The sequence below is a fragment of the Watersipora subatra genome, chromosome 3 (genome assembly GCF_963576615.1).
Source record: "Watersipora subatra chromosome 3, tzWatSuba1.1, whole genome shotgun sequence".
Classification (NCBI taxonomy): domain Eukaryota; kingdom Metazoa; phylum Bryozoa; class Gymnolaemata; order Cheilostomatida; family Watersiporidae; genus Watersipora; species Watersipora subatra.
In genome coordinates this window covers 52,721,523-52,746,780 of record NC_088710.1, presented here as the reverse complement: position 1 = coordinate 52,746,780, position 25,258 = coordinate 52,721,523, and the positions used below count along the sequence as shown (strand labels likewise).

The window sequence follows — 25,258 nt, the reverse complement described above, 5'->3', positions numbered from 1 at the left end:
TAATAACATTAAGTGTCAAAACAATAACCAAAACGTTAGGGTACGTCATCGAAATAAAGTTTCTAAACTACGGCGTTTTTGTGATGGCTGCGATTAACTGTTCGTTTTTGAGCTTTTAAGTGCTTGTAATCACATTTCCACATCTTTTGCACCTACAACACAACAGAGTAAGACATGGTGAACCTTTTGATACCAAATAACTGTAATGTGAATTTTGTTGCAAGTAAACCTTTACCTTGTTTCAACTTTTTTGGACATTGGAGTGGCAAACTTATAATCCCTCAACTGGAAATGGGATAATAACTTTCATACAGTCTGGAGCAATGTTGGTTGTATTATTTTAGGTATAAAAAGGTTTGTGAGTAGAGTTGAGATAAGTGACGCCAAGCTATCTAACAATAACTGAGTGAATATCTTTGAGACAAGAGACATGAGACTTTGAGCATGTAGACGAGAGTCTGGGTCTTGGAGTGCAGTGCCTAAGCATGTTAGTATAAGACCGTTGTAATTGATTCATCATCATATAGGCTGAACTTCTTGTGTCGATAGCTAGTCTTGTAGCAGATCCCCTGGTTCATAGTTATGTTGTCACATACGGGTGATGAGGCATAGTGCATATTCTATTCAAATTTATTATATATGCTTGTCAACACCATGAAACTGCAATAAAACAATAACTTGATCGTTGATAAAAGGTTATTGAAAGTATATTAATTATACAGTTGATCATCTGTGAAGCCATTGGTAGCATATAAAAATAAAACGCATAAAATGAAAGATATAACATTTACCTTAATAACGCATCCATGAGATTGCTAAATAGTATGTGATTTCCCATCTGGTTAACTCTTGATTATACAGTCAAACATGGATAACTCGAACTTCAAGGGACCGAGCAAAAGTGTTCGAATTATCAGAGCGTTCAAGTTATCAGAGCACTGTCACAAGTCCATGTATTTACTTATTTATTAGTAGATACATGTACATATACAAACTATAATATAAATCAAAAGCACAAATGGCTTGTTTCAAATTAAATGCTTCTAATGTAAAGTTTAAAACGTTTTTATCAAAAAGTACATAGATTTTTCTATCACTTGAGATTGGTTTGTTGTTTGAGGTGATGTTATTGCCAGGACATTTTTTAGATTGACATTGGCAAAACTTGATCGTTGTTGAAATGCTCAAAAGAAAAGACATCTTTTTCTTTTGAGCGTTTTACCCACGATCAATTTTGCCGAATTTTCTTGAAGTTTATGCAAAGATTACCTTACTTTACCTGGGATTCGTTGAGAGCAACACTCCAAGGCAGTTCAATTAAAAGTTTTACGAGGTTTAACGGTACATTGTATATCACTCACGCTTTTGGAATGGATACTTATTGAATGTCCACACGTATTCTGTGTTTAGGTCAAACGATGAATAGTTTTTTTAGCTAAGACAACGTATACGTTTAATTACAACAATTTTTAAGACGTTTTAAACATTCAACATTCCGACGTTGATTCAACACGGAATCAACGTCGGAAAACTATTCATCGCGGGCTAGCCGGGTCACGCACTCAAGGATTTTCGCCACACACATACAAAACAACATGCTGTTTTTGTTTTGTATGTGCGTGGCGAAAATCCTTGCGCGCGTGACCCGGCTAGCCCATGCTATTCATCGTATAGCAGTATAAATCAAATTTTACCAAACCTTTAGAACAGTCATTGACAAAAATATTTTGCCGATAGAGGTAATAACGACGCTTATGAATTACGAAAAGTTGAGGTTTACCTCTATGGCTTGGAATAAAGTGATTTTCTAAAGCGATAGCAACCGTTTCATTAGCCGTTGGGCAAAAAACAGTTCGTTATAACAGTGTTGAATTCGAGTTATATAGAGCCATTTATCATTGCGTGGGAACGGACCAAGCAAATCCAGTCGAGTTAACCATGTGTTCGCTATATCCGAGGGCGAGTTATCCATGTTTCACTGTACATGTATATACCTTTACATTTATATATTGTTACACATTTCTCCATATATAAATGCAAGTAAATGTAAATTTATACATCTACAACAACTGGTTACTACAACTAGGAACCATCCTTTAGGTTCACATTCTGACTTAATTTATTTCTGAAATTTATTCTCCAGGCAACGCATAAACAAATACGTACATGCTATTGTTTACCGGTTCCGAATCGGTTTTGCTGAATTGGTGCGAATCGATACACTTACAGTTTCACTTATGTCAGTAGCTATATTATAAATGAAAAACTGGGTAATCAATTTCATGACATTCTATTGGTTATAGACATAATTGAATGGTGCAATGGATAACAGCAGCATAGCATTTAGTTGAAGGAAAAGTGGGTCATTTAATTAAAATGATGATATGAATTTTGCCTGGAAGGTCAACGAAGGAACATTTATTTTGTTTCAAGGCTTTGGAGAAAAGTGATTGCCGTTCACTTAGTTCAGAAACTGTAACGTATGTTTGTGTTTTTGCATTTGTGTTGTGTCATCCAGAACAAATTAATATTTTATTCACATGTAATTGAACACTGTGGAGACAGTGTCTTGTTGCCAAAAACCTCCATGTTTAAATTAAAATCTTCTGAAAAAAATTTAAACAGCAAGTTTATCCAGCCAAAAACCTCTGAGCTGTTAAGATTTGCCACAAAGGGGATTTTCTGGGCAAATACCTTTGTTCATTTGAAAACATTCAACTTATTTTATGACAGAAGTCAAGCACTGCTATATGACATATCTGAGTAAAGTATCTGTTGCAATTGTAAAGTTGTAAAATTGTTAATATAAAACAGTTTTGTGATAATGCATGTTTGGTTACTTTGAATTTAGCCAATAATAATTCTAATGAAAAATACCTTTAGGATATTTTTCTGTAGCAGATTAATTTTATTAGCTTGTGATAGACTTGGGCAGAGACACTTCTTGGGTTTCAGCTAACGGTACACGCCCGTACCTCAAATGTAAAATGCTCAGATATGTGCTGTAACACTTGACATCTGTCACCACAAAGGTTGTATTGCCTATTATAGCTTTTCAGATGGACAAAGGTCAGTCTTTTCAATAGAAAGCTTTGTCTCTGAAAAATCTTAACAGGTTTTATCTTGACAGTTCTGGGCCGATTTAAATTTCCTAAACTAACCATTTATTTGATTTTTCTTGAATTTTTAATTTGAGCGCAGCAGTTTGGGCAATCCTTCTAATGTGATGATTGGCTATTCTCACCAAAGGCACTGGGGAATCGCATCTCTTAGAGCGTACATATCCATCAAATTTCACCAAACCTTTAGAAAAGTCGTTGACAAAAATATTTTGCCGATTGTGGTAATAACGACGCTTATGAATTACGAAAAGATGTGGTTTACCTCTATGGCTTTGAATAAAGTGATTTTCTAAAGCGATAACAACCGTTTCGGTAGCCGTTAGGAAAAAAACAGTTCGAATTAACAGTGTTGAGTTCGAGTTATCTATAGCAATTTATCATTACGTGGGAACGGACCAAAGAAACCGTTCGAATTAACCATGTGTTCGAGCTATCCGTGGGCGAGTTATCTATTTTTGACTGTATATCTATATAACGTTGGCGTAATGATGAAACTTAAACCATAACTGTCACGTACAACTTTTATTGTATTTACTAGGTAAATCAGACACGCTGATTCCGATTTTGTACTCAAAATAAAGATTAGTCCACTAACTTTCAGAGTAATAAAGGCTTTTTTACAGCGTTTTAATATCGGTCTCGAAAACAACACTATCGGCACAACAAGCTCCGCCCATAAATACGTGACCTAACCTAGCTTTTTAGGAACAGAAGTTACGTAGGGATGTTTAGACCGATTTAAAATAATAGAGATGGGTGTTTTAAAATCCTTTAATACCTAAATTCAGCCTTAAGAATAATCTCAGTCGTTTCTGAAAGGTAGATAAGCTATTTAATATTGCATATTTAAAAAAGCGCGATAACAACGCTGGCTTGTGTTAAAACCGCACTTTTTGAGCTCACTTTTCTCGTCGTTCAGCCCATTTAAACATCATGTAACAAGATATTAGCAATTTTACATAGTTTATATACCTTTCATAAAAGACTGAGATTATTTTACAGGCTGGATTTAGATAATAATGAGTTTTAAGGCACCCATCTCTGTTATTCTAAATCGGACTAAACATTCCCAACTTCCGATCCTGCAAAAGCTAGGTTTCGTCACATATTTAGGTATATGGGTAGAGCTTGTAATGCCGATTGTGTTGTTTTCGAAACGGATAGTGAAACGCTTTAAAAAAGCCTAAATGACTTTGAAGGTTAGTGGACCAATCTTTATTTTTAGTACAAAATCAGAATCAGCGTAACTGATTTACCTAGAAAATACGATAAAAGTTGTTCGTGACAGTTATGGTTTAATACAAGTAAAAGAAAATGTCAGCATTGAAAAACACAGAGCTAAAAAACTAAATGGCGTTGGCTCAAAGGCTGAGAGAAAACTGACTTGAAGCACACCTAATCAAATGTATAACACTATGGCAAGTCAGACAGCTGGTAGAGCACACAAGACCCAGAGACCACCCAAGATCAACAGATCAACTGGTATTCATTCTGGGCAGGAGCAGTGAATCATACAGGGTGTCTAGATTGTGAAGTACACTATCAAATTAGAAAATTTAACAGAGAAGCAGAACCATACAATAGCTACTACAAATTTTACCAGTCAGCATGTCAGGAGGGCGTCCTGTAGACCCTATATGGTGCAATTTTGAAAAACTTGACGAGAATAACAGTCTGTAGAGCCAAGTGTAAGATATGTGGTGATAAGGTTAGTGCCAAGGCAGATAGACTGCGAAGCCATATAAAAAGGCATAAGGCTGGAGATGAAGCAAGTTCCACTGCTGCAACTAAATCCTGCAACAAAAACGCAAATGTAAGTTTTTTCTAATATTTGTTTTGTTTGATTAATTTTAGTTAAAATGAAAAGTTTAATAGTGTCATTTATAAATATATAAACCTGTTATAATGGTTAGTGATGAATGATCTATCTTATCTGATAATTTTATTTTTAGTTAAAATTGAAGTTATAAATGGTGAGTCAAAGCGATACTTACAAATATTTTTAATGTGAACTGTCATACGTACGATTTTTAAAAATTAATATTTTTTACAAGATTTATTTTGAACTGTTCTAGTGCAATCGTTAACAGCCAGTTTTTGTTCTATCAATTGTTTTATTGAGGTTAATTCTTCTCACTAAAAACGATTGTACATTGAAGTCCCATAAATTCCCAACATTGCACTTTGCTTTGTAAACTCGTTTTTATTTAATTTAATAATAGTCCAGTAATACAGCTAATAATTATTGTTTTGATTGCGCTGATTCAATCATTTTGTTTATTATTCAGGCATCTACTTCTACTGATGAGCTGGAGGATATTATTTGCGTTGGGAGCAATAAACAAATGCGGCAAACATCAGTTGATGCTTATGTTGTAAAAACCAATGAAGGAAAAGCGACTGAATTGGATAAGCTCATTGCAAAGGTGTTCTATGGGTGCAATCTGCTGTTTGCTTTAGCAGAAAATCCTTTGTGGAGAAACATGATCGAGACCCTCCGACCTGAATACGTGGCGCCATCTAGAAAAGCTTTGGCAGGCTCGTTGCTCGACACTGTACACAAAGAAGTTGACAGTAATATTAAAAGCCGTTTGTCAGGAAAAGAGGTAACACTTCTTCAAGACGGGTAGAGCGATATTCACAACTCTCCAGTCATTGCTACTGCCGTTCATGATGGTAAGAAGTCTTATTTAATTTCAAGCGTAGACACCGGTAGTAACATTAAAACTGCAGAATACTGCACTCAACTCGCAAATGACACTATCGCCAATCTAGAAAATAATTAATCTGCCAAAGTGGTAGCAGTGGCTACCGACAATGAAAGCAAAATGAAAGTGATGAGGAAAAATTTAGAAAAGGTATCGTTACATATGGCTGTTCTAGCCACTATTTAAATCTGCTTGGTCAAGACCTCACAGTTCCAGCAATCATGGCTAACGTTGTCGAAATCCAGAAGTACTTTAGAAATCACCATACACCAAATGCTTTGTTGAGTCAGCAAGTAGGAGCTATTAAACCGCAGCTGCCGTGTAAAACACGATGGAATAGTCAAATCACATGCCTCAAAACGTACATTCGTAACCGGCCGTTCATGTCGACAGTGTGCAATGGAGATAATGTGGAAAATAGAATAACCGACTTGGTGAACAATCAAAATCTGTATCAGCAAGCAAAAGATATGGTTGCCCTCCTAGAGCCAATTAGTTTCGCTTTGGACAGGTGTCGATCTGACAACTGCAATATAGCGGAATCATGGCAATTGTGGCTCAACATTCTGAAAAACTAACAGCTCAGACCACATGATGCAAGAAATGAAAATATCAGTGCAATCACGTTTTGCTGATGCTGTCACGCCAGCTCACTTCTTAGCAAACCTGTTAGACCCGCGATACCTTGGTTCTGATCTGGAACAAAGCCAGGAAGAAGAGGCAGCAAATTATCTGAAAGCGAGAATACCAAACTCTGTTCCTACGCTATACATGTTTACCAGCCATGCAGCCCCATTCGTAGAATCATTATTTGACGAAAATATGCGTTAGAGCTTGCCTCCACTTGTGTGGTGGAATAGCATGATTCGAAAGTCTAAAAACGATATTGTGCGTGCGTTAGGTGAGTTGGGAAAATTTTTTTCTATATTGCCCGCATCTTCTGCTACTATAGAGCGAGTGTTTAGCACATTTTCCTTAGTACAGACCAAGCTGCGCAACAGGCTTGGAGTGGAGAAAGCATCCAAATTGGTAGCTTGCTACCAAAACCTAAAAACAATTTCTTTAGCGTATGATTCGGCCGAAGACGAGGATTAACTTTTCTTAGATAATCAAATCTCTATACTCTAATCTGTTTGTTCAGTTCACCGGTCTCGACAATTTGGCATTATCTTCGTGTTTTTGTTTTTCAATTATTTTTTAATTGTATTATGCTGACTGCCATGTTTCACAAGTATCAGTTTTGCTTTTTATTCAATATTGCTATTTAATATATGTAAATAAACAAATACTATTTTGTAATCTAGTCTTTTCATTTAATATTTAGTAAATAAACCAATTATAAAGGTTATGTGCTTTCTTAGCTTGTGTACTGTTAAAGAGTCATGAAGAAACTCTATGACAGTTAATAGTATAAGTGTATTGTTATTCTTTGCTTAAGCATTAATCAACTTGTCCAAAAAAAGGTTTTTTAATTTTTCTCGCTTTTTGTAAAAAAAATGAGTTTTTTCCGGGGCGGTAATAACCGCCATGGGAAATACTATGCCAACCCTGGTAGCAAAACAGACTTAATTTAGCTATTACTTGCTAATTATTTCACATTTACATTTAAACACCTTTATAGCCGTTTTATGTTGTTTCTTAATTTATTTGACCTGCACAAAACAGTTTCCTCGTGATATGAGGTTTTAAAGTTACACTTGTTTGACAAAGTTTGAAAACCTTTACAATTGTTTTATTTTTTTCTCTCACTTCATTGAAATTGCAGAAAATACTTTCTCATAATACGAAGTTTGAAAGTTAGAATGCTAACTGTTGTTAGGTGTTAAATGAAAATAATTTTCCGTGCAAAGACTTTTATTACCTGGGCAACACTGGGCATTCCTCTAGTATATACAGAAAATCAAAAAATCTGTTTTTATATCTATAAAGGAGTCAAATATGGGGAAATTTACATTTGCTGTGTTGGTTATAAGCTCACAAATTGGATAAATTCAAACCCAAATTACATGTGTGTACTGTCAAACTTCGACTTGCAACAGATTGGCAGTAAACCTTATTGTGTTCTACAAAATCTTCAAAAGTATTCAGTTAAAGTAGTTTTGATTACTCGCAAGTATTTAATCCTTAGATGTATACAATTTAACTTTACAGTTATAAGTAACACTGTATAATAATATTAATATGTTGCTATGTTCAGGAAATGTATGACAAACATCGTAGTCCTAAATAATATTACTGGGTATGATGGAACAGAATGTGGAAGTTTTTAGTTGGAAAACTTTATTTTATACTTGGATACTAGTGATAGTTTTTAGGTTTGTCGTCTTTTATCTCAAACATGCTGTTTACATTTTTACATAATCTCAGTAAGTCTATCGTATTCAAAGGTTCACATAGTTAGTTAGTTGAGCTGCCCCTAGTATAAGGCAGTACTGAAGTCTATGTTATTACTATGGCCACATCTGACCGGTATCATGAACTACATAGGAGACGACTAGAACATTATGAAATGTGATTGTGAATTATCTTTCATGTCATCACAGATACTTGAGGAATTCAGAATATAGTATTTTCACCTCCACTCCTGAGTGTTAAATGCTATTCACATTTCTGGAAGATCTTTGACTGGTTATTGCTGTATGACCCTGTGTCCATAATGCACTGTGGAATGCTGTTTTTAGGATCTAGTGACAAAGCCAAAGAAGTATTCAGTAGAGATGTCCTTGAAGGCTAGCGATCTACATGACACGACGGAGGAAGAAATCAAGCTTTCATTCCAGCGCATTCATAAATGTATGTCTCATTACATAGTTCTTCTCTCGCATTCTATGACTTTATGCGTTTCTAGAGATAATAAAAACTTACTTATTTGTACAGGATTGTCTTATTCTGTTATATTGATAATTTTGGATGTGGGTTAAGTTTGTTAGTTTTTGGTCACGGAGATGCATGATTGTCAAACTGCCGCAGGTATGAGGTAAAAATTTCAGACTAACAAAATTGTCACGATACATAATTCTAAATGTGTCTGTAAAGGAAGTATACTTAAGCATAATCTTGCCCGTTTCTTTTGTCAAATGTCCTTTACTTAATTAAGGACTAACTTAGTAAAACTGTGTACAATTCAGTGTATTGTTTAATATGTTTCCAAGTAGTTTTTGTTATACTATTATCTACTGTGTTTATATGAGATTATCATTAAAAAATGAACTGGCAGAAAATTTTTAGTAAATTTTATCGGAAGGCATCAGTATTTTTTATCATTAGCGATTGTTTTTTATGTTTGAGGTTATTTGACTGCCAGGATGTCTCAGATTAAAATCAATAAAACTTGATCGCCATTAAAATGTCCAGGCTAAGCAAAAGTGTGATTACGACATCTGTAATTGCAAAGAGACCAACAAAATAGAGACGCGTAATGCTTCAACTTGAACGTGATAGCTGAGATCAATTATCGCAACAATAACAGCTAGTGACATCATTTTGCATGGATTTTGCTTCTCAGTGTTTAATCGCGATCGAGTTTCATCGATTTTAATCTCGAATTGTCCTGATAATCAGGTCAGCTCAAACATCAAAAACATTCGAAAATGACAAAAAAATATCATTACTTTTTGATAAAATCTACAAGAATTTTGTTTATGCTCATCTTCAAGTCTGGATTTGCCCGGATTTTATTTAATTTTCAATCAGACAGCCCGCAGCACGCCCGTGTCGGTTTTTAATGCAAATTGTTACACTGCTTTCATGACAGCAATCCATTAACGCATTCGAGTTTCATCAAAATCGAGTTTCATCGATTTTAATCTCGAATTGTCCTGATAATCAGGTCAGCTCAAACATCAAAAACATTCGAAAATGACAAAAAAATATCATTACTTTTTGATAAAATCTACAAGAATTTTGTTTATGCTCATCTTCAAGTCTGGATTTGCCCGGATTTTATTTAATTTTCAATCAGACAGCCCGCAGCACGCCCGTGTCGGTTTTTAATGCAAATTGTTACACTGCTTTCATGACAGCAATCCATTAACGCATTCGTTGATAGTAATTGTTCTTTATGCTTGCGAAGGCGCTTTGTTGAGTTTCTAATCAGACGGGCTTCAAGAGGCTGGTTCTAATGAGCCTGATGAAGTTTTGAAGTGAAATATTTTTACTGCTTGATGGAATGCACGGAGCAAATGCTTGTCAAGTCTGGACAAAATTAGCCAAAAAATGTGGAAACCCATAGCGTCTGTGCAGACTAACAGACACATGTAATGAGAAAGTGGGATTACTAACAGAGATGAAACATCTGTATTCTGTGTCTGTAAGTTTGTCTGACCAAATAATTAGCTCTTCATGGTCTTCTAAACCATCTATTATTCACATTCCAAAATTCACATTACAGTTATTTGTTACAGTATCAAAAGATTCACTATGTCTTACTCTGCTGTGTTGTATGTGCAAAATATGTGGAAATGTGATTACAAGCTCTTAAAAGCTCACAAACGAACAGTTAATTGCCGCCATCACGAAACTGCCATAGATTAGAATCTCTTTCCAAAACGGCTCAAATGGGACATAGTTGTACAAGATGGCTTCTGTTTACACTTTCACGCAACCTCATTCGTCAAAATATTTTCACAAATATACTTCAGATTGCAGTTCGGATTCTTATCAGATCGAATTCGTTTTAGAAGAGAAATTTGATGTAGTAATTTGTTTGAAGCCATATGCTTTGTTTTTATACAACCACGAAAGAACGTTGAAAAATTTACTATTTACTCATCATGTGTATGAAACAGACTAAAATATGAGAAAACTGTCCTTCATTAAAATGACATTGACAAATTTGAAGTTTCTTAAGTTTGTCAGTTTTTTTTACGTTCTGATAGTAGCTTTAATAGTAACTATAGTAGCTTTAATAGTAACTATAGTAACTTTAATAGTAACTATAGTAGCTTTAGTAGTAACTATAGTAGCTTTAGTAGTAACTATAGTAGCTTTAATAGTAACTATAGTAGCTTTAGTAGTAACTATAGTAGCTTTAATAGTAACTATAGTAGCTTTAATAGTAACTATAGTAGCTTTAATAGTAACTATAGTAGCTTTAGTAGTAACTATAGTAGCTTTAATAGTAACTATAGTAGCTTTAGTAGACACTATAGTAGCTTTAATAGTAACTATAGTAGCTTTAGTAGACACTATAGTAGCTTTAATAGTAACTATAGTAGCTTTAATAGTAACTATAGTAACTTTAGTAGTAACTATAGTAGCTTTAATAGTAACTATAGTAACTTTAGTAGTAACTATAGTAGCTTTAATAGTAACTATAGTAGCTTTAATAGTAACTATAGTAACTTTAGTAGTAACTGTAGTAGCTTTAATAGTAACTGTAGTAGCTTTAATAGTAACTATAGTAGCTTTAATAGTAACTATAGTAACTTTAATAGTAACTATAGTAGCTTTAATAGTAACTATAGTAACTTTAGTAGTAACTATAGTAGCTTTAGTAGTAATTCAAGTAAGGCCAATTCTAAGAATTGAATATTCCAAGCATAGCAGGTAGTGTTGTAATATACAACGGTATATTTGTTTTAATAAACTACCATTATTTTCTAGACGACAGACGATCTAGCTATACACAGTTGAGCGTAGCGATTCCTAGCAATACTATCAACAAGCTTGATCGCTCTGATAGCAGTGCTTCTTTAATAAAAGACATTTATCCATCCAGTTCTCCTGGTATGCAGCCAGATACAAAGAGTTGGGCCTCTGTGGCTGCCTCTACGCCAGTATCTCGGCACAAGCTCGTTGTGTCTAACTCGAGCAAGGGTGTCGCTTCTGTTAAACAGGTTTGTTGTTATCGTCAATAGTGACAGCTAGTTTGCAGACGTACTTTAGTTCGCAATTCAGTTGGTGATTCAGTTGATTGAAAGTTGTCTATATCAGTTGCAGGATCCCAAGTGCAAGCCCATTTTCAAATATCTGTATTGATCAGTTCCGTAACAAAATACTCTCATAGTGTTCAAACAATAAGCCAACAGGTTTGGATAATTCTATATTAATTTCTAACATTTTTTCAGTTCTATTATGTGATTGGCTACTTACTATATTGTTAAACTCAGGGCCTTAGAGTGCATGATGGCTTGCTAACCTTTTGCTCAATTTTTTCGACACGCGAATTAATTTTGTGTTTTTATATTGTCAATGGCTGCATTTATGCGGACTTAGAACAAACTAATCAAGAATTTGAACAAATGACACAGCAAGCTATTGATTAGGCTATGAGCCACTTTTCCGTACCATCGAAGATGAACAAGCGAGCTTGCTTAGGCTGCATTTCTTGTTGAAGAAACAAAACATTCAAATTATAGTCTGTCTGTCATACCCAAACTGGCTCAGTAAGTATAGATTATGATTTATCTCAAGTCCGCTTATGCCAACCCTTTTTTGTTGCTCTGTCTCTGTTACTGTGTTTAGGTTTTATACACAATGTTAAGTTTAAAATATCTTTACAAAATTGGGTCAGTCTCCTTGAATACATTTCTACATTACCTTCATGTTACTGATATCCATGACTACTTCACTGTATCTCATTTTTGTGTAGTTTTTAAGGGTGTCTTCAAATATTTTCCCTATCATGGAGCATGTGGGGTTTCTCAATATTTGGGTTTCTCATGTGGGGTTTCCTAATATTTTAGGGATCTCATTCTACGTGTTGTACTATTAGGATGTGCTTTAAACAGGATCAGTTAACATTGTTTATGAACAAAATGTCCAAGTCTTCCCCAGGTTTAATAACAATTTATGGTACAGGAAATAGCAATAACCTCATTTTGACGCGTTATAGGTAGCCATTCCAACGTGTGGCAAAGCCATGCAAAAGGATCCTCCAAACAAGGTGTATTCTACCCCAGTCAAATGGCCGAGCCCTATATCAAATGAACGCAGCAAATCAGCCCCTGCTGCAAGAGATGCTCAGCCGACCCAAGGCAGTCACAGTCTTAATGTACATGGCAAGGAAAGGGTACGTCAATCAGTCAGCTGGCAAGAAGATTCTAGAAAGAATGCTTTACATATGTCAAGTCTATCTCCAAAAGTAGATAGGTCGCCAAATGACGAAATGAGAAGCAGGAGTCACAGCTATGGTCAGCGAAGCAACAAGGAGTCCAACCGGCCAGATTCTGGGGTTGCTACATCCTCTCCAGCTAGCAATTCTTCAGATTCTGAAATGTGGCAAACAGTGGACCGGTCAAAAAGAACTAACGCCCATTCGCCAAAGATGAACAAAGATAGTACGATAAGATACAAAGACTCACACAAAAGAAAAGGAGTAAGCAATCAGTACAAGTTTAATCAAAAATCATAGCACTAGATATTTATTGTCAATTGTTGTTGCATTCCTTTTTATGGTTTTATTTTTAAACATCACACGCTTTATATCGTGGTTGATTTTTTATGACTCGCATGGTTTCGTTAAGTGATCAGATTGTGCTTTTTACATTTAGACTGAGAAATATTCTTAGCAACTCTTCAATAGGAAGTTGAAGCCACTAAATCAGACAACAAAGAGCAGAACAAATTTTTTCAAAAATGCCTACCAGTTTTGCCATTATTCTTAGAAGACTAAAATGGAATCTGCATGTCACATCATGTTTTTAAATAGTTCCATCCATCTACCGAGGGTGTGCCAAGTCTTTGGATGTCTTTATTGTAAAGCAATTTAAAAATGAGTCAACATTATTTAATCGCTTACCTGCTGTCATATTGGTACCGTGCACATCATCGGGCTGAATGGAGGTCAAGTTGCCGTTCATTCATTGTATTAATGCCCTCTACCAATTAATGTTCAACCAGTAAAGAATAGTCTAAATGCCAAAATGATTTACATCACTTCTTTTTTAATTGGAATACCCCAATCAGAATCCAAGCCTGGCAGGTATATTCACACACTCAAATATGCAATTTTTTTTATTCAATTTGATATATACATTGAAACAACCATGTTTAGTCCGCCATACATGAAAGTTATAAGCAAGTCTCCGCTAAAATTTTGATTGTTTACAAAAATCCAAACTTCAGTTAGCAGAAGTCATGTAACTGGGTGCTCATCCGGATTTCTCCAATTTTTTATTTGTACACTTTACAAGTTATTCAGCATTTACTATTCCACAAACCTTTATTGACTTTTGTGTTATCCTTTTATTTTTTTAAACTAACAAATTATGTCAGTGCTCATGTTAGACAGTTTTTGAAATACATTTTATACGGCTGATCATGTAGACGCATTATCAGTCGAGCAATCAACAAAAAGGTCATTTTGTTCTTCAGATCATTTATCATCGAAGCAATTGTATGTTATGTCTCGCAGTATATTGAGTATTCTCTGTGTTTTGAAAGTTGAAATATAGTTGTACAGTATTTTGGATGCAGCTGTACAATATCTTGAAAGTTTGAATGTAGTCGTGCAGTATTTCGAAAGTCCAAATGTAGTTAGTTGTATAGTGTTTTGTAAGTTCAAATCTAGTTTTACAGTTTTTTGGAAGATCAAATCTGATTGTACAGCACCTTGAAAGTTTGAATGTGGTTGTAGGGTTATCCAGGTGAACATAGTTGTACAGTTTTTTCCATGTTTGAATGTAGTTGTGCAGTTTTTTGAAAGTTTGATGGTAGTTGTACAATTTTTTGTCTCAATTCTTCAATGTAACATTTGATAGCATAAGCACAACAGAAAAAGATTTAGTTACAAACATTTGTTCTTGTTGACCTGTCTTTGCTGTTAAGGTTGTTCCGTGTTAGATACCAAAACCTGTTCCACAGGCATGCAAGAATGTGCATAGTTTATTCTTAAATGCATATGATGTTGGTCCGAGTGGAAATTAATTCCATTTAATTAAATTGTTTTAGTATATATATATTTGTATGACTGATGTAAAATTAGTATACAAGCCAAAAATTGATTTTAACATCAAATAGAAATTGTCGTAAGTTAGCCACAAATTAGAATAAAAAAATGTTTCATCAATCATGATGAAGACTAGGCTTGATGCTAAAAATAGATCTATGTTGGTATTCCCTATTTGTTGATATCATTTTTGAACACTTGAATGTTAACTCTTTATTTTAGATTAGAAAAGCCACAGTTACTGTATGAGCAAAACATCTTAATATTGTACTTGCCCCGCTGTATGGTTTTATGGGTCATCATAACTACAATACAATACAGAAATACAATCTACGAGGATGTTCGGGATAACAGAAGTGAAACTCCGGTTATATCTGAACAGGTGGTGCATTTCTCAAGTGATTTGAAGGTTTTAGGATTAAGCTGTCAGTGAATACTCCCTTTGTCTTGAATGACGCGAGTAAACCAACACTCACTGATCGGCAGCCTTTCACTTGCAGCATCTAGAATCAGCTAAGTGATGTAAGATGTCATAATAGCATGCTGAATTTAATATAAGCAAACATAAGCAAGGAAAAGTTGTAGTACATGTACAAGATTGCCTATATGGAGAGTAGTGTCAACCTTGGACTTGCGAGGACACTAGTTCAAATTGTTATTAGCAATACTAACCATGATTTACTATGTTAATATTAGATTGTAGTTGGAATAAATAAACGCACAAGTCATGCGAATCGAGCTCCATTCACACTAGTGCAGTGTTAGTCCTACCTTTAAATGTTTGGAGTATTCTAAAAGCATCCATAAGCCTTCATCAGTGATTCTCCAACATTCGCTCACATTGAGTCGCCTTATGCAAGAGCTGTTTCTGGCTATAGATTTGATACTTTTGTCAGAGATGCCATAAATCCTTGATATATTTAAGTCGGTTAACCTAATGAGAAATCATGAAGAAAGACAAAAGACAGTAAGAAAGAAAGTAGAAAGACAAAAGAAAGTAAAACAAAAGAACGCTAATTGAAGACTAGCATGCAAAGGCAAAGTTGATACTATGCCTATATGCATAGTTTAACAGCATTAGAATACAGTGTGTATTATTAGTACGAGAATGATGTCAGCATTTTTTTATTATGCACAGAGAGCAATTGCTGCTCTTTCTATTAGTGGGCAATAATATGAAAAAATTAAAAAGGAGCTGTCACACTTATGCCGCAAAAATGTTACATTAACTAGATAAACAGTTTTATGAAGGTATATCAAAACCTCATTTTAATCCATAAAATAGTTAAAACTCGACTAGTTTTGCAAATTGGATGCAAAAATTTATCAAGACAGGAGATTTGCATTCCCAGTCGTATTAACTTGAAAGCGATAAAACAGTTACTTGGCAACACCCAGTGATTAGACATTTAATGACTCCAGAGCGCTAATCAAGGATATCGTACTGTGATCTCTTGTCTCAGAAACAGCATTTTGTGGCAATCCTTACAAGAAAAATAATTCTTTGTATGAAAAACTGTTACAGACAGGAGTTTTACGAAATATGATGGAAAAATTAGAGTTATCTCCCTAATTGGAAGTAAACAATAACATAGACAAAATAGGCGGATTTACAATTATTATGAGCAAACTTCGGCTGCTTTCGCTTTCTCGGCTACTTTCGCTTTCTCGGCTACTTTCGCCTTCTCGGCTACTTTCGCCTTCTCAGCTACTTTTACCTTCTCGGCTACATTTACATAGCATGAGAGCTTTGTCTGTGATTATTAATCTTAAACACACCATTTGATATTTTACAACCAAATTATACAAAACATACTGAAGTTGAAATTAAAGAAATGATTCATCAACTTTTACAACTGCAAATCTCCCACCCATATACAACACATTCGCTGATATCCTTTTACACACTATAGCCAAAACATGAAAAAACCTTTTTTATTTTACGATAAGATACATTTTTCAAATTTTGTGACAGTCAAATGAGTTAATTATGACTGCACTAGATCATAGCAAATGACTTTGAAAGGTGCGACAGTATTTGCATGTATGTACATGTATTTAAATACCTTGGACATGTGGAGGAGATTGTTGAAATGCAGTCATCATTGATATTCCAGCATCCAGATAAATCAAAAACCTCTATGGAGTTACAGTGTATACCAAGATTTGTTACTGCCTCTGGAGTGGTCCATACACACCCACTCAGAGACAACCGAACCAATTGCATGCAGTTAACAGTCAATATATGCAAACTGGAGTTGGATAAACTAGTACAATTCGTCAGGTTAACATGTGAAAGGTGTGGGTTTCGTTCCAAGAATGGCTGAAAAATTTGGTCTATAAGAGATGATCGGCAGTTACGAAGGAGCACCTTTTGGCAGCAATAATTTTCCCCAAGTAGTACATTCAGCGCTCGTTCACTGATCTTCGATCCATGGTTTCCGATATCAATGACCTTCAATGTTTGAAAGTATTTATGCACCATGTTTCTGTAAGCTGTGCAAGTGTTGGCCAAATTGGAAAGAGCCTTCAAGTCCAACTTACTAAATATAGATTTAAAAATGACGTCGTCAACTGGAAGAGCCTCCAAGCTTGGAGTTTTCATTTCAGACCCACTGTCAGAGTTTGCATCAAGACAAGGTAAGGCAGTCATTGCCTTAGTTCCCTGAATTGCCTTAGTTCCCTGAATTGCCTTAGTTCCCTGAATTTCCTTAGTTTCCTGAATTGCCTTAGTTCCCTGAAATCAAGAATGATTAGTTTGTTTTAATGCTTTGTTCAAAGCATGGGTGTCTCTATAACAATGATAATTCATTCATCAGAAAGCGAAATTGCAATTGAGAATAAATGAGGGCCAGACTTGTTTGAGAACTAAGCATGGACAGTTACTTTTGAATCAATGTCAGACATTACGCAAAACTAAAGCTGGAACCTGATTTACAATCAGTACCAGACCATAATAAGCAGTAATAATAATAAGCAGTAATAATAATAAGCAGTAATAATAATAAGCAGTAATAATAATAAGCAGTAATAATAATAAGCAGTAATAATAATAAGCAGTAATAATAATAAGCAGTAATAATAATAAGCAGTAATAATAATAAGCAGTAATAATAAGCAGTAATAACTAGCAGTAATAATAATAAGCAGGAATAATAAGCAGTAATAATAATAAGCAGTAATAAGAAGTAGTAATAATAAGCAGTAATAATAAGCAGTAATAATAATAAGCAGTAATAATAAGCAGTAATAATAAGCAGTAATAATAATAAGCAGTAATAATAATAAGCAGTAATAATAAGCAGTAATAACTAGCAGTAATAATAATAAGCAGGAATAATAAGCAGTAATAATAATAAGCAGTAATAATAAGTAGTAATAATAAGCAGTAATAATAAGCAGTAATAATAAGCAGTAATAATAACAAGCAGTAATAATAATAAGCAGGAATAATAAGCAGTAATAACAAGCAGTAATAATAATAAGCAGTAATAATAATAAGCAGTAATAATAAGCAGTAATAATAATAAGCAGTAATAATAAGCAGTAATAATAATAAGCAGTAACACCAGGCATAAACACAAAATAAACAGCAAGCTTATGCCAAACTTGTGTCATGAATGAGTTTGTTGCTGACTGTTCAGAATCTTGAGACACGGAGATGTCGCCGTATAAACAATCTCGGCTCCATTTTGTTTTTGTCAACAAACTGAACTTGAGCTGCCCAGTCGGAAAGCAAAAAGACACCATGGTCTGTTTCTCTATATCGAATACTATGTCAAACAAATTGTGTTACTAGCTTTATTGATATCACCTACAAGAGATGTGGGTGAAGTAACTACTCAATTAAATGTATTTGTGAGCTTTTTAGGAAACTATCTTCTTCCCCTCAAGTCTCTGCGCTGCAAGTCAGCATCAGTGCTAGAGTTGAACAGCAAGTTTGCTATCCTCCAGCAGCTACTTTGGTAGGTGTAACTTCCAAGTTGGTGGATGGCAACAGACAAGTATGCTATCTGTAAAGTGAGAGAGGACATCTCCAAAACAATTATGACAAAAGCTCGTGAAGTAGAAAAACTATCTCGTGAAGTGTGCAGCCTCAGCCGTATGAGCAAACTAATGCAGTTGTTACATTGCCAGTTGAAGGATAAGCAGGATGGTGCAAAATGCTGAGCATGCCATGGGTTAAAAAAAATTAATGGATCCGGGTGAGCCAGTTGATTTTTGCTCACCTAGTTTTTAAGCGGTCTGCTTCTTCAAGCTGTGACTGCATTGGCAAAACAGGACTGACAATAAACTATATCACATATTGCTGCGTTTATAGTTTTCGGGTATAACTCTATTAAATTCTATTTATATCAGTATTTTGCATAACAACTTTGTAATCTTCTATGGTGAATCGTTAGATTGTAGTCAACCATCATCGATTCATTTTGATGTTAAGCTTCCAACCACAATTGCAGCTAGACCACCTCAATATTAGGAATATTTATTAAATCAAGTCAAACGTTCAACATAATAAATAAAAACATGCATTACGTCTGACAAAGAACTGATGCAATGGTACTACAATGCAAAGAATACAATGAATTTTTACATTAACAAAGGTAAATCGTCATTAATTATCAGCAACAAGTTCTCTGTACGTACTGATAACCTAATTTCTCAGTAGAACTGGTGGCTGTCTTTTGACCGTACATGAATATGCTTAAAAAACCAAAACTTAAGATCCTGTACTTTATCACAGCAACCCATAGACTATTGTATGCTAACTATAAAATTAATTCAACTTACACTTGACGTTTTGCCCACAGATAAAAAACCATGTCCATAATCAAAACAATGCCTTGAACCATATTAGTAATACTTGCCTAAATATAATGATTCAAAAATGTCTTCTTAGAATGAGATTTAGTTTTTTCCAAGGGTCAGTCTAACAGTAACAGTTTTTTGTATAACAGTACCAGTAAACAGTATTCCAAGCTAATTACAAAATTTTATTAAAAATTGAAGAGACGGCAAATATTATCTGTGGCATCCATCACAAGCTGATAGTGTTCGTGGAGATAAAATCTGTGAACATTGTATAAATTATAAGAGAAATTCAAATAGAACCTAAGAAAAGCTAATTTGAACTGACCAACAGAAAACCACAAGTTCTGATCTGGTTGCCAAACGTTAATGCTACACATAAATGTAGCTAAAATATTTAATCAAACGTCCACTCTGGGGGCTTGTAGAGCAGCAATGCAACTTTATAAGATACCATACAATCCAGCAATAAAGAAATGTCTCTAATAGTTCAAGTCTGTACGAGTTTATCTAAAACCGAATGGTCGTAGAAACGAGTTTACAAAAACCTTACCAACTGCAAAACAACCATTTTGGTAAAGACAACGTTTTACAGTATCAATTTATTTATAAAAGTGTTGTGTATTCTACAATGCTAGCAAATGTTAGATAACATTCAGATGCTGAAAAGTGACTACTCTAGCGAGGTGCGACGATTCACTCATGCAAACATACAGAATCTGGTTGTAGCTGTTTTTTGATATATTTGTACGTCGTAGATCCGAAAGATGTAGATAAATGGATAGCCTTAGTTATAATACTGTCATAGTGTGCGTATAGTGAAGTGGGAAAGAAAAAAGTTCATGAATGTTGGTCGATCTAGGTCTAATTCACTCAACTTCCGCATACTTCTATTGATACAGTAACAATGAAATGACAACTCCATTTTTATCACAAAGTCTTGATTATCAATGTCAACAATATATATAATGTCAATAATACCGATTCCACGTTTTACGTGGACCCTTTGAACCATTACATTGATTACAATGTGATATGAAACACTACTTTAATTAAAAAAGGAAAGTATGAATGCTTTTTTGTTTTTATCCATGTTTAACGCTTTTTGTGGTTTTCCATACACCGCAATCACAACAATGGTAAGACCAGGCAATCAGAGTCTCTCATGAGACTGAGCAGGGATGGATAGTAAAAATATGAAGGGGTGTGAGTGTAAACTGGCGTGCAAGAGTTTGTGCTTAAAAAATCTTTTTTAGTGTAATCAACATTTAAAATTAATATACTTGCATAGTTGACCTGGCATTTAATATTTTGATATTTCAGCAACAATACAGCAGCGTCATTTTAGTGCTAAAGATTGCTGTAGCAAAGTAGAATTAATCACCTTTTGATCATTGTTTAATACATGTATTTATTACTGACATTTGGTATTTTTCTTGCAATAACTTATTAAAATAGATTTACTGTTTATAGTTTCATGCAGCACTGTGACTTGTTTCATCTTTTAATACTGGCCTGTTAATAGTAGTCTGACAAAAACCAATTGAATCATTGGTGAGATAAAAATCTGTTTAATACAAAAACAACAAGTTTTATTATTGATACGGGTCTAGGGTAGAATTGATTGTTTTTCTTTATTATAAGACTCTCTGATAGTCTGCGTTCTCGTGTTGACAGGAGACTGACTATTGGACAATCATTCAGTAAAATTCTCAAAGCATCATCATTCAATGGATATTTTGAAACTTTGGCTTGTCTATACAAGCAGTTCCCTGATTCTAGATCGTATTAGAGAGTTTCCATCGACTGTGAAAGCATGTAAAATAGCACAACTCCTTTTAAACTAAACATAAATTTGAAGGTCTAATTTATTTATCGTTTCTAACTCTGACAGTCCCAAGCTTGCTGAAAATAATGAAAGAAGCAGAAATCAAGTAGAGTGAAAAGTTCTTATTTCACACCATCTTGAATAAGTGATGTTTAGAAGCAACTTAAAAAACATAATGATTGCAGTACACCGAGTCTGATAGAAGGCACATAGATTTTATGACTAGAAAAACACCTAGTTTTACTGTAAAGTTATTGTGGCTGATGAGAAAATTTTTTTTAGCTTTCTCTATTTCTGAGCCTTCATTACCACAAACTTCAATCAGTGTGTCAACAGTCATTTCTGATCTCTTTGTCAGTTTGAAATGCTTTCAGTATTTTTACAATATGTCAAGAATTAATAGACAAATCGAATTGAAACTATAGCATTATGCTGAAAATACAGAACCAGGTTAGATAACCAGTATTAGATACTGGCTTTCTGCATTTTGGGCAAACAACCAGTATCTAATACTAATATATAATATAAATATCTAATACTGGGCTGCATTCTTATATTTTTGTAAGAGTTAATAGAGAATTGATTGTGTTGATATTGGAGAATTGAATCGAGTCTTTGAAGTTAGGATAGCTACAGAATTGACAATTGAATTATGATGTTTTTGCAATGAATTGTGAATTGAGTCGATTCTTACACGACATATGATGCAAAATAATTGGGATTGTTAAGTTTTTGATGCAAATTGAAATGCCTCGAGTCATTTTTCAAAGCTTTATAAACATCTATGTACATGTATGTTAAGTATAAAGCGGCTAAAATTTCGTAATCCTACCCAAGCCTAAAATAGGAGAAACAAAACTACACAGCTGACTTTTGTCGAGGTCTAGGATCTGGTGAGAAAACAACATCCTAATTTATCTTGGACCCAGGCTTGAGAGTGTTAATTGTCCCATTATTTCTGCTAAAACTACCTTCTGTCGCTAGCTTACATTTCGCCCTTATTGGTTAGTTTGATGCAGGGGTAGAAAGTTCACCGAGGAGGAAGAGTATAGGTAAATTCCGTTCATTAGCTTATTTATAATTATTCCATCATGTACTACATACAGTGTGCAAAGAGAATAGGCAAAACTAACAGCTAAATAAAAACTTTACCAACTCTGAATAAAAATATGCCAAAAAAGATTAAAGGCAAAAATGAAAATGTTTAATTGTCTTTTTCTTTCCTGCTCAGCTAGTTCTTCTGCAGTGGAGTTACGTAAATGTAAACAAACAAAAAACAGTGGAGTTGAGGTTTTTTAATTTTCGGATTAATCCAAATAATTATATTTAGATTTGAAGTGTCTTTAGAAAACAAAAATTAGCAATGTAATACTTTCACTGAACTAAACAATACCAAAAAATAGCTTGAGCTAAGACCAAATTTAAAAGAAATTGTACGTTTCTCACTTGATTGACAGTGAGAAAGGCAGTGAGATTCAAGGCCAGCAACATACTGACAAATATGCTCCTGCTACTGCATCATGATATGTCAAAAAAGCTCCGGCCGCTCGACTAATCTATTTTATAGAAAGCTGCTTCATAGAATACATCCAATGGTTTAGTCATGCATACAATGACCAATACAAAACTACAAACTACAATCAAGTAGTAAAATCCAAGTCAAGAAAATAAATGCTTCTTAGATGCCAACCGAGTACGTGTTTCCATACTGAATGGCAGTTTTGATCTATCGCGCTACAAGCACTCTTGACATAGGCTAAACCTGCTGAACCATCTACACATTATGTATTTCATAGTTTGAGTCTATTATAGATTATCGTATTGATTATATATGTATGATTTTAGTTGTATCAAATCGATTAAGTCTTTGGTTATATTAGGTTGGCTATGCTTCGTCATGACAAGTTGATTATGTCTATAACTACCTATACTATTTTGATTATATCCATGATTACATCATGTGAACTGTGTCTATGGTCATATAATATTGACTAGACCTACGATTACATAATGTGGATTTCGTTTATGGTTACACATTTAATGTGTGATGTAAATAGTTAGATTAGGTTAATTATGTCCATGTTTATGCTAGATTGAATATGTCTGTTCATATGAGGTAAAGTCTGTTTATATCAAGTTGATTATGTCTCTGTTTATATCAGGTTGATTATGTCTGTTTATATCAAGTTGATTATGTCTATGCTTATATCAAGTTGATTATGTCTGTTTATATCAGGTTGATTATGTCTCTGTTTATATCAGGTTGATTATGTCTGTTTATATCAGGTTGGCTATGTCTGTTTATATCAAGTTGGCTATGTCTGTTTATATCAAGTTGATTATGTCGCTGCTTATATCAAGTTGATTATGTCTGTTTATATCAGGCTGATTATGTCTCTGTTTATATCAGGTTGATTATGTCTGTTTATATCAGGTTGGCTATGTCTGTTTATATCAAGTTGGCTATGTCTGTTTATATCAAGTTGATTATGTCTGTTTATATCAAGTTGATTACGTCTGTTTATATCAAGTTGATTATGTCTGTTTATATCAGGTTGATTATGTCTATGTTTATATCAGGTTGATTATGTCTGTTTATATCAGGTTGGCTATGTCTGTTTATATCAGGTTGGCTATGTCTGTTTATATCAAGTTGGCTATGTCTGTTTATATCAAGTTGATTATGTCTGTTTATATCAAGTTGATTACGTCTGTTTATATCAAGTTGATTATGTCTGTTTATATCAGGTTGATTATGTCTATGTTTATATCAGGTTGATTATGTCTATGTTTATATCAGGTTAATTATGTCTATGTTCATATCAGGTTGATTATGTTTCTGTTTATATCAGGTTGACTATGTTTATGTTTATATCAAGTTGATCATGTCTATGTCTATATCAAACTGATTATATGTATGTTTATATCAAGTTGATTACGTCTGTTTATATCAAGTTGATAATGTCTGATTATATCAGGTTGATTATGTCTATGTTTATATCAAGATGATTATGTCCAAGTTTATATCAGGCTGAGTATGTCTATGTTTATATCAGATTGGTCATGTCTTCGTTTATATGAGGTTGACTATGTCTATGTTTATATCAGGTTGATTATGTCTATATTTATATCAGAGTGATGGTGTCTTTGTTAACATCACGCTAATTTTATCTATATGCATATCAAGCTGATTATGTCTCTGGTTTTTTTTTTCAGATAAGTCATTATTATAGTTATATCATGTCAATTATAGCTATGACTATAAAATGTACTACAACATATACTATGCATATGATTTTGTTAGGTTGATTATGTCTATGGTCTCAACTTACTATATACATGTATGCGACTGTATCTTTTTGGCTATATCCATTTTTATACCAGCTTGATTTGATAGTACATATAGCGACATTAGGCTGACTTGTCCAGGATTTTATCTGGTTAAATATGTCTATGGTAGTATGGCTTTGAGTATGTCTAAGATTTTATCATGCTAAACTAACTTTACTGTTTTCAAGAAGCCTAAAGTAGCTATCAAAACAGTCTGTCCTTTATTTCACCCAAAGTAAAAACTGAACAACAAAAAACTGTTGCAGATTATTTGAGAGTAGATATTGCGCAATTTCATCATTGTTATAAGACACAAAATTAATATGATTTTTTGACTCAAGAAAATAGCCAGGTTTTAAAAAGATAAAACTCACAATGACTATTTAAGAGTATTACCATAAATGCTTTTACATGTTAATTAATATAGATACCCATCATCATTACTTACATAATGCTGTATTTGTTATATAATATAATTATAAGATATAGTTATTGTATGCTTCATAAATTTTTATTGTGGTATTTTTTTGATAATGTAAAGGCTAAAAGATGTCTTAACTATTTCAGTTTG

The 25,258-nt window shown here is 33.9% G+C and overlaps 2 protein-coding genes across 3 annotated transcripts in view; one reads left to right on the top strand and one right to left on the bottom strand.

Annotated features, from left to right (window-relative positions):
* The window catches only part of LOC137392116 (mitogen-activated protein kinase kinase kinase 20-like), a 33,655-nt gene extending 19,478 nt beyond the window's left edge, over positions 1-14,177 (top strand). For both annotated transcript variants that reach the window (XM_068078744.1, XM_068078745.1), the window contains exons 13-15: positions 8,512-8,623; positions 11,435-11,667; positions 12,666-14,177. In XM_068078744.1, coding sequence (XP_067934845.1) covers positions 8,512-8,623; positions 11,435-11,667; positions 12,666-13,184 — 864 coding nt within the window. In that variant the 3' untranslated portion in view covers positions 13,185-14,177. The remainder of the gene's footprint in view (positions 1-8,511; positions 8,624-11,434; positions 11,668-12,665) is intronic.
* A 499-nt stretch (positions 14,178-14,676) lies between these two features.
* Positions 14,677-20,290, bottom strand: LOC137389868 (F-box/LRR-repeat protein 15-like). Its single transcript, XM_068076016.1, has 4 exons — positions 20,244-20,290; positions 16,787-17,457; positions 15,492-15,654; positions 14,677-15,223 (listed from the first exon to the last, which is right to left on the bottom strand). The coding sequence occupies exons 2-4, from the start codon at positions 17,371-17,373 to the stop codon at positions 15,089-15,091; spliced, it is 885 nt and encodes a 294-aa protein (XP_067932117.1). The 5' UTR covers positions 17,374-17,457; positions 20,244-20,290; the 3' UTR covers positions 14,677-15,088.
* Between the last annotated feature and the right edge of the window lie 4,968 nt (positions 20,291-25,258).

Excerpts from the sequence above, each read along its gene's own strand:
- LOC137389868 (XM_068076016.1), bottom strand. The coding sequence starts at position 17,373 with ATGACTGCCTTACCTTGTCTTGATGCAAACTCTGACAGTGGGTCTGAA. Across the intron at positions 15,655-16,786 it reads ATCTCCTCCACATGTCCAAG|GTTAACCGACTTAAATATAT; the intron begins GTATTTAAATAC and ends ATTTCTCATTAG. Across the intron at positions 15,224-15,491 it reads AATACTCCAAACATTTAAAG|ATGCTGCAAGTGAAAGGCTG; the intron begins GTAGGACTAACA and ends AGCTGATTCTAG.